Source organism: Primulina eburnea, chromosome 9 (assembly GCF_022965805.1).
Source record: "Primulina eburnea isolate SZY01 chromosome 9, ASM2296580v1, whole genome shotgun sequence".
Taxonomy (NCBI): Eukaryota; Viridiplantae; Streptophyta; class Magnoliopsida; order Lamiales; family Gesneriaceae; genus Primulina; species Primulina eburnea.
In genome coordinates, this window is record NC_133109.1 from 26,014,842 (window position 1) to 26,024,782 (window position 9,941).

General features: G+C 33.9%; 1 protein-coding gene across 2 annotated transcripts; it reads right to left on the minus strand.

Annotated features, from left to right (window-relative positions):
- Nucleotides 1–759: 759 nt before the first annotated feature.
- LOC140841390 (phytochrome A-associated F-box protein) lies at nt 760–9,541 on the minus strand. 2 transcript variants are annotated; one of them, XR_012120146.1, is made up of 2 exons: nt 8,205–9,541; nt 760–982 (listed from the first exon to the last, which is right to left on the minus strand). XR_012120146.1 is itself a non-coding variant. In XM_073208756.1 (2 exons), the coding sequence occupies exon 1, from the start codon at nt 9,444–9,446 to the stop codon at nt 8,472–8,474; it is 975 nt and encodes a 324-aa protein (XP_073064857.1). In that variant the 5' UTR covers nt 9,447–9,541; the 3' UTR covers nt 760–931; nt 8,456–8,471. The 2 variants fall into 2 exon arrangements, 1 of the variants encoding a protein (XP_073064857.1); XM_073208756.1 differs by having other exon boundaries at nt 760–931; nt 8,456–9,541.
- Nucleotides 9,542–9,941: the final 400 nt, after the last annotated feature.

Consider the following 9,941-nt stretch of genomic DNA (forward strand, 5'->3'; position numbering starts at 1 on the left):
GTCGTATCCCTTACCGGGAGTGTGGGATGTCGTCTTAACATCCTCCCAGGATTTATAACAAGTTTATGAAAAATTTATTTTTATTATTTCTAATAATAACATTATATTGTATATTAAATAAATACACAATAAATAAATAACAGTAAAATAAATATTATTACTTTTGTTACCTTTTTCTTCTGTTTGGAGCTTGGAAAAGTATGTAGGACTTTTAGAGCTTCGTGCTGATAACGTGTTGTGAAAAAGTAAAAATTTATTGTAAAAAGTAAAAATCTCAAACTCTCAAAATTTACCAAACTACACGCTTTATAATATTTTTCTCTCTACTCAATTGTGATTTTCTTCACAAATGAGATATCTATTTATAGAGTTTCATTACACATAATCCAAAAATAAAATACATCATTACCTACATCATCACACACAAATTTCTAACTTTACAACTCTTATTTTCAACATTCAAATATTCAACTATTACTTTTTCCATATTAAAATATATTATTTCAACAATATATATATATATATATATATATATATATATATATATATATATATATATATATATATATATGAGTTAGAGACGTTTCATTCACATTTCTATATCTATTTACACTTGCATTTGGTTATAGCTGAATGTTTCTTTCAGCTATGCATTCTTGTCACAATCACAAGGTTGGAAATATCAATAATCTATGACATTTCTCAAACACGAGGATAGTTCTTTTACCTGATGATTGCCTCATCCTACATCTTCCATGGAGTCATCATCATGAGATTCATATCCAACCAAGCTTCGAGGGTCGTCCCTATTAGTGCAGTCTCTAAAAGCTCCTTAACCATAGGGCTAGAATGGAATCTTAGTAAGTGTTGCTAAATACACTTTACACTGTCAAAATTATTCCTCACGCGCTGATTTGTTTGTGTGCTTGATCTGTCGTTAATGCATTGTGTTTCAGCCGATAGTGAAATGAGATTAGGTGGTCTCATTCATGGTTCACCTGAACGGCCGCCACATGGTCGGAATGCCCATTCCGAAACGGGTACGGTCACTGACGTTCCAAAGTTCTAGGGCAAATCAGCGATTGCTTTGTAGCGCTATTCTTTGACATTTTAGCAGCGCTTTAACGGTGTACCGCTACAGTAACGGTCGGAATGGAACGTGAAAGTGCTAACTGGATGTATCATCTTTACCAAGGCTCGCCTGAGTCCACCGATCAGAAGGTTGTCTTTGTATTTTTAATCTAGGTTTTTTAATCATCAACTGCATTTGATGAAACTTCCCATTATTATTCTTGAATATTTATGTTTTGGGTAGAGTTCAGGTGGTTGTTGCATCAGGGAATTGGGTTTTGGGATCAGAATGATTTTAGAATAAGATTAGGTTTTTTTTCTGATTTGATTTTGAAGACTTTCTTGAATACCTAAATGAGTTTCGTCCTTCATTACTCTGTCCTGCATGGAACACTTCAAGTTCTTCATGTACACAAGAACGGAAAATATGAAGTTTCAACTTTCACATGGTTATGGGCTATGTTTTTGTTGATGGAGGAAGAAGATGACTGAAGTGGTGAGTTGAAAGAGGAAGTAGGACATGACGTTGATTACTCTACATAAAAAAGACAAAAAAGATCATCCGATTCAGAAACAAATTTGTGACGTAAATAATAAACAAATGAAGCCAATATATATAATAAAGAAAGTTTTCAATTTATAAAACAAATAATATGTGAGAGAAAGTTTTCAATCTATAAAACAAATAATATGTGTAATCATAAAATAATTGTATTGTGTGAGTTGTAGTGTTTATTTTCCCATTCTTCTCTCTTCTTCAAGTTTCTTTCGGTATCTGCTTCAAAAAAATAATTTCTTTCGGTATCACATAAAATTTTTAAAATTTTCTCATTTATTGCCTCTTGCCGAGTTGCTGCTGCATCATTTTATTTGTGCATAGTTTTTCATTTGGATTGACAAGCTAATCATCGACAAATTTTAACCAAGATGATGTTTTTGTTTCATTCTTCCCTTTTTTTTCTCTACTTATTTGTCAATCTTGTTGAAAATATTTACACGATGTGTGCAAAGGCACTAGTTAAAATTATAAGTAAAAAATAAAATTCAAAATATCCCTTCCACTTGTTCCAATAATTAAGTTGATCGAGGTGGGTAACTCTTGTTTTCTTGATAAGTCACTATCTATATATTTATTATTTTTTTGAGAAAAAGCAACTACGCACTATCTCAACTTTTGGTAGATGTGAGAACCCGGGATTTTCCGATCCGAAGCAAATCATGTAAGAAATTCGAACTTGAAATTTAACTCAAACTGAGCTTAACAACTTTCATTCTAACTATAAAACTTGAATATTAACTTAGATTTTCAGTAAATTTAACTCGAGCAAATAGCTTCAAAGCTCGGGGATTATCTCAACGAGAGGCCGAGCTGCAAATAACCGCATCCATTGAAGAGTTGCCACGGGAGGAGTAAAACCCCAGCTCAAGGACTCGATCTTTCAGCTCAAAGAAGCTCAACCAAGCTTGTCCTAACAAGACCAAAAAGGGAGCTCAAAGATGAGCCAAGGAATTGGACAAACTTATTATGCAATAAGCCACCTTTGAGATAACCAAAGCTAGAAGCTAAGGGATGAGCTAAAGGTTAAGACAAACTTAATATGCAAGAGATGACCTTTGAGTTAATCAATGAATGAGCTAAGGGAGGAGCTGAGAAACCAGGACACATTAATGATACGGGAAAAGACCTTTGATGCTTGGATTACCTTTGACCATCATAATGAGCACCATTACTCCAATCTTGGAGATCAAGAAATCGGCCATGAGGGTAAGGAAAGGCCACATTCTCCACCTATAAGTATCACCTCAAGGTTGATGAAAAACACACCAAAAACTACTCCCAAATTTCGGCCAAAAGGAGAGCAAGGAAAGGGAAGGAAATTCTTGCAGTGCAAGGCGATCAAAAACTCGCGTCGAAGTGCTTCTGAAATAGTAGCGTGTTATGTTCAAATTATAAGTCGAAGTGCTGCCCAAAATCCGAGAGGAAACTTTGTGTCAACATCTACAAATTTCAGTCCTACTCTCAAAATATTGTAAGTGGGTTTTTGATATGTATCTTTGCTTGTATTTTGAAACCTTGTATAAATATGATATGACATGCATGTATGTGTGTCTTTATTTTCGAAAAAGGCATGAGGTCCGTTTTTTAAATTTTCAATCGATTATGTATTTCTTCTATACTTCGAAATTCTTTGATTCCGCTGAATTCGTTTGGAACTCTGATATCTGAAAATTCTGATACGTTCTGTCTGAAAAACTTTGAATTCTGTGATTACACTGTTACGATTCGAATTTGAAATGGGACGAGAATTTTAGTTCTGTCTGGCCCCATTGGTGGGTATAAAATCATGTTCTGTTCTGGCCCCCATTGGTGAGTATAAAACCATGTTTTGGCCTCACTACTTAGAGGACTAACATATTGGAGACAATTTGACCATAGAAATGAGATGGGTAATAGTGTTATGTTTATTCTGAAATGATCTGATTTGATTCTGAATTATTCCGAGTCATGTGGTAACTTCTGTCTTATACTCGTTTCGTTCTTGTTATGATAAGTTAAGGATATAAGTTTTGAAAGTATGTTAAAAGAACGTTTTAAGAAAATTAAGTTTTATATGTAACAATTGGAAATCGATCGACCCCCACTTGCTGAGTGTTTCTCAAAACATTCACCCCTTACAAATTTCAGATAAAAATGAAGAACAACTGAATAAGGAGGAACAAGAAGCCTTCTGAGGATGGTAGTCGACGAGCAGGATACAAGAAATCAAGACTTTATTTCTCTTTTGTTTAGTTTCCGCAATTGCTACTCTGATGTATTTTTATTTCTATTGTCAATGTAAAGAAAATGTTTAATTTATGAAAAAGACTGGTTTTTGGCATTTCGATACGAGGCTTAATTGTTTTCAAGTAATTGTTAAACAATGCCGGATGTCACCGACGCTTCGGACACGGGGCGTGACAGTAAAGATTAAACGAATAATTCAACAACAATCAATCTAAACTTTTTGTGCGGATGAAATAACAATTTCGATTGAGTAGTGCTCGAGTCTCCAATCGACTTCATATACATACTTTGATCTTGATTCCTCTTTTAGCTGAAAAATTAAATCAACTTCTGATCATCCATTTAAGTTTTCTACTTCAGTACTAGTATTGAATCATTTGTATATCTTTTAATTATTTTTCTCCACTGAAATATTTATTAAAGTTAACTTGTATTTTTTAACAGTTAATTATGTAAACATTGAATGTATTTTTTAATATAATCAAGAAATATGAAGCTAGATTTATACTCGAAAGTTATAAATCGTTGTCGAGGTTGTGTAAACATTGAACGTATATCCAATTTTCTCTTATCCCAAATCACTCTCTTGATTTTGTAGAATGGCTCCAAAACTTGATATTGATTGGGAGTTCGGTCACAACATAGGTGATACGGAAGACCATAAACGGAGGAATTACGAGATTCAAAGAACATATTACACATGTTAGTGAAAAAGTCTAGGCATGTTATAAAGCTCTAAAGTAAATATCATCGATGGTCCGAAAACATTTTCAAGATTCAAAGACAAAAAGAAATATATTGAAAAAGAAAAAGAAAAAGAAAAAAGAAAAAAGAAATTATCTTAGAATCAATTCAACAAAGCGTTCATGAATTGAAAAGTGAGAGTAGTGGTGAAGACGCTTCAGAAGATATTGAAACTCAAGAATTGTGAAAAGCTGTGAAAGAAAGCCGTAAAACCAGATATTTTGAAGAGGAGATGCGTAACCGATAAGGTCAAGGTAAACAATATATATATAATTTCATTAATTCATGTGTGTATGCAATTATTAATTTATTTTATATGTTTGATGGTAAATTTTTAATTATAGGATTTATCTGTTCTAGTTCATCTTTTGGTTTGAATCTTGGTTTGAAAAGAGAGATTCATCATAGCTTGAGTGTAAAAGAAAAATCTAAATTTTCATCAAAAGGGAATTGGCTCTTTTATGTTTCCCTCAAAGCATAAAAGTGTTAAAAATTGATTTGGTGCGGAAAAAGTCAAGGAAGTTGGAAAGACTATTTCAAAATGGTTTATATATAATACTATTTCATTCAAAGTAGCATATAGTAGACCATATTATCAATCTATGATTAATATCATTGCAGAGGCTAGACCTAGAATAAAAGGTCCATCGAGACGCAAAATTGGTCGGGTGTTTTTTGCAAGAAGAGGTTGATGAAATAAATGGTTATCTAAATGCTTTGAAATCTAAATGGCCTAAGTATGGATGTATGAATATGTACGATGGTTGGAGCACATGCAACAAGCATCCTATCATTAACTTTATGATTTACTGTGATCGTAATATGGTATTTCATAGTTCAAGTTGATTGTCACCAACAAATCAAAGACTTCTTATTTCATTTTACCTCTAATGAATAAAGTTATTGATGAGATTGGTGAAGAAAATGTTGTGCAAGTGGTTACAGATAGTGAAGGTGCAATGAAAGCTGCAGGTGCAAAATTGATGATGGAAAGACCCCATTTGTTTGGTCCCCTTGTGTCTCACATTGTCTTGACCTCATTTTAGAAGATGTAAGTAAGAAGCAAAAGGTGAAAAAATGCATCGAGAAAGCCAAGCAAATCACAAGTTTCATCTATAATAGTGATAAAGTTGTGAATCCAATGAAAACATTTATCAACGATCGTGAATCGTGGAGACCATGAATAACCCTCTTTGCTACATAATTTATCTCAATTGAAAGTCTTGCTCGGCATGCTTCAGATTTGAAGAGAATGTGCAATTCTACTGAGTGGGAAGAAATCAATGATACCAGCAGAAGAAGAAAAGAAGCTGACAAAATTACAGAGATTAACAAGATTTTGGAAGAGAGCTCGTGATATTGTGCGACAATGGAACCACTTGTAAAGGTTTTAAAATTGGTTGATAGAGACAAAAAGCCAACAATGTCAATTATCTATGAAGCAATGGATAGAGCGAAAATGGCAATAAAATAAAATACTAAAGATTGGCAGGATGTCATTGATAATCGGTGGTACAATCAATTACACCAATATTTGCATGCAACAGGTAATAATATAATTTATATGATTAAATGTCAAACATAGAGTATATCATCAAAATCATTTATATATTTCATATTCTAATTTGTGATTTTGTTTTTGATATTTCAGCATATTTTCTAAATCCATCACTTCAGTATTCTGGAACTTGTGTTTATAATGACGAGGTCAGACAAGGAATAAAGGTTGTAATCAAGAGACTTGAACCAGATTCGAGTGCTCGAGCTTCGGCGATTAGTGAGGTGTATGCATATACATATACATACATATAAATGTACACATACACATATATATATATATACATATATATATATATATATATATATTAAATTTTCCTACTATATAAATCGTAATAAATTTTTCGTATTTTTCTTGCAGATTAAAAAGTTCACGAAGCAGATAGGTGAATTTGGATCATCACTAGCAAAAATTGTCGTGAAAAAAAGTCTCCCAGGTTTATTGTTTTTTATTAAAATTTAGATTTTAATATAAATTGTAAATTTAAAATATATATCTTATTATTTTATTTGTATCAGCTATTGGTGGAATGATTATGGTGACCATACTCACACCTTAAAAAAATTGCAACAAAAGTTTTAAGCCAAACATGCTCATCTTTTGGGTGTGACAGAAATTGGAGTATATGGTCTCTCATACACACAAAGCTTCGTAATTGTTTGGCTATAGAGAAGCTGCACAAATTAGTTTATGTTCATTATAACATGCGGCTCAAGGTACGAAACTTGATGTGTGGAAAAGAAGCTGACGATTATTACAGCCCTATAGACCTCAACCACGTTTTTCATGATGACGATATCTTAAGCGAATGGATAAGGGATAATGAACAGCCTGTTTTAGAAGATGATGATTTGGCATGGCTAGATGAAGGAATTCAAAATATAGATGCTGAAGAAACCAACACAACCACTAGTGTTCATAATCATGGGAAAAGAAGAAACAGACCCAAACATCATCAAAATTGAAAGCAAAAAAAAATTTATATCGAGAGATGATAGTGGAGATAGTAGAGATAATGATAAGAGTGGCGATATTGATGATACATATGATGGAAATAATCAACAAGAACGTGGAAAATATCACAAATCACAATATACAACAAATGATCAAAGTCATCAAGATGACCAACATAACGCAGGTATGACATGGGCAAAATGAGATGAAAATTATTATACAACACAAGATATTGATCATGGTTACCGTCCTAGAACTGGGGAATAACGTCGTTTCTTGGAAAGTTTATCAGAATTCTCTTGTGCCAGTGATAAGAACATTCAGCTGATTCTTCTCAACCATACATGGGTGTCGAAGAACATATAAGATGTCTTGGATTCGGGGAAAATCGACAAATTCAAATGAGATATAATTATGGATCGATAGATATCAATCAAGTGGATATATATCAGGGTAATTATAATTCTAGACACAATTCTTTTGATAGATCATTTGATTTTTCAACATATAGTACACATGGAATTAGATACAATGAATTTTCATCATTTATATGGCGTGGTGTTGAACGTCATGGTCCCGAGTATAGATCTTCAAGTAAAGTTGATAGTTCTAGTGGTATCGTGGATTCAGATACTATAATTATCGTGACGAAACACTATTACAAATCAATCATCTCATTATAATGATCTTTCGTCATCTCAATCTAATCAATATTCCTATAGACAATTACGTCAATATACAAATGTTCGAAATTAATTTAATCAATCGGATACTCATAGAGAATATAACAATGATTTCGCTCATCTCCATCTCTCCTCGTGCTATTAGCTTTGGTAAGTTAAAATTTTTAGTGTGTACTTTTTATTGTGCTAATATTGTAAAATAATTTTGTTTTGATATATTAATTTGTAATAACTTCATATATTTTATATTTTAGAATTAGAATAATGTAATTTATATTTAATTTTTTACTAATTTTTTGAATTTATTAAATTTTTTTATACATACGGTTCCACAAACATAGTATTGAAACTGAACTGATGGTTGTCGTTCCAAGCACGAACAACAACCGTTCCGACGAACCATATTCACATTAGTACATCTAATATCGTTAAAGAAGATACAGTGACTCCTACCTTCTTTGGACTATATCTATCAAGGTCACCGAGTAGTAAGGAATTGAGTTGGACACACTAAAATTTTAAGGTAACACCTCGTTTTTCATAGGCAGCAAAAAACAACAGAATTCGATGATGTTTTGTTCCAAATGATTAGCTAAAATATAAGAGCAATGGAATCAAATTCGAAAAGAAGTTCATAAATGAGAAAATAAGATCACAAACTCTGTTTGCTTCTTCTTCAAGTATACAAAGGCCAGTCTGTCCAAGCCCCGGAGACATGTCCATTTTCGCACACATAGGCCCGAACCACTGGCTCCCCATCATCATGGTAACCGAAGTACCTCCTCAAACAGAAGGATGAATGCAAATCCCAAGTCTGTTTAGAGCTACAAAACGCGCAATTCACATCAATCTTCATCCTGTTCCCATCATTGATCGTCCTCCAAACCCTCGATTGCTTGAAATTCTTGAATATCCCCCTGAACAGCATATAATTCCGTTTCTCCTCCACGTGGACGCAACCGGGCCAATCGCAGATATACAGGCAATCCCCCTTGAATCTACTGGCCAGCAATTTATTCCCTTGCTCGCGGCTCAGATTCCAGACCCCAGAAGCCAGATGGGACCTAAGAGGCCTACAGATTTTCCTCCTTTTGCTAACACCGAAATCAACCGCAGACTTCACATTCTTAAGGACCCTGCCCTCCGCCTGCTCTTCCCCGATTTCAGCCCGTTCTTTGCACTCAGAATCATTGTAAACCGTGTCCAGAAACAAATCATCGTACAAAGACCAGGCACAATCAGACCCAGAAACATTCGGTTCATCACTACCGCCACTCGAAGAAGCATAAGGAATCCTTTCAGATCGAACCTTGGACCGAAACTGCTCATCCGGGCCGAGCTCACGTTCGAGCCCGAAATCCGAATTCTCGAGGAGAACACCGGATTGAAGAAGGCCCGGGCAACAGACAGAAAGCTTGTAGAGTGAGGCCCACCCTCCAGGCGGCTCCTCAGCGGGTACGGGAAAGAGATCGGAAACAACGGCCGGGATCGTTTTGGAGCATTTGGCCCTGCAACAAACGGTTCGGATCAAGGAGGAGAACTTGCCGGAGACGCAGGCGATGCGAGCCCAGTTTCGAGGGTCCTCCTCGAGCTTGTGGAGGATATTCAGAATCACATCGTCCGAAAGATTGGAGAAACCGTTGTCAGACATTTTCAAGGTTGAAATGAGATTGAGAATGGAAGATCCAAATCTAAATATAGGGTTGGTTGTTTGGGTTGGATTGTGGGGTGGGGGAAGGGTTGGATTTGCGACATATTTTATTTTATAAAAAGAGATATTTAATCATTCGTAAATTAAAATATATATATATAATGTTTAAAATATACATACATACATATATATATATATATATCTCTAAATTATCATCTTCTTATTTATACTTTTGACCTTTTGATTTACTAGTTATATTTTCTACCAAAAACTCGTACATTTAATTAAATAATAAAAATATGAAACTTTTATAATAGGATCTAAAACTTTTGAAATCCGCAAGACATAAAATCAACAACGATATAAAATAGTATTAAAAAAAAAAACAATATAAAATATTAAATTTAATGTTTCAAAAACGATATAAAATACTCTAAGTCGCAAGTAGACGTATAATCTAATCGAGTCGAATATAACGAAAATTTGAGTTCGAGT

What these genes read in the sequence shown, in the direction of transcription:
- LOC140841390 (XM_073208756.1), bottom strand. Translation starts at nt 9,446, where the DNA reads ATGTCTGACAACGGTTTCTCCAATCTTTCGGACGATGTGATTCTGAAT.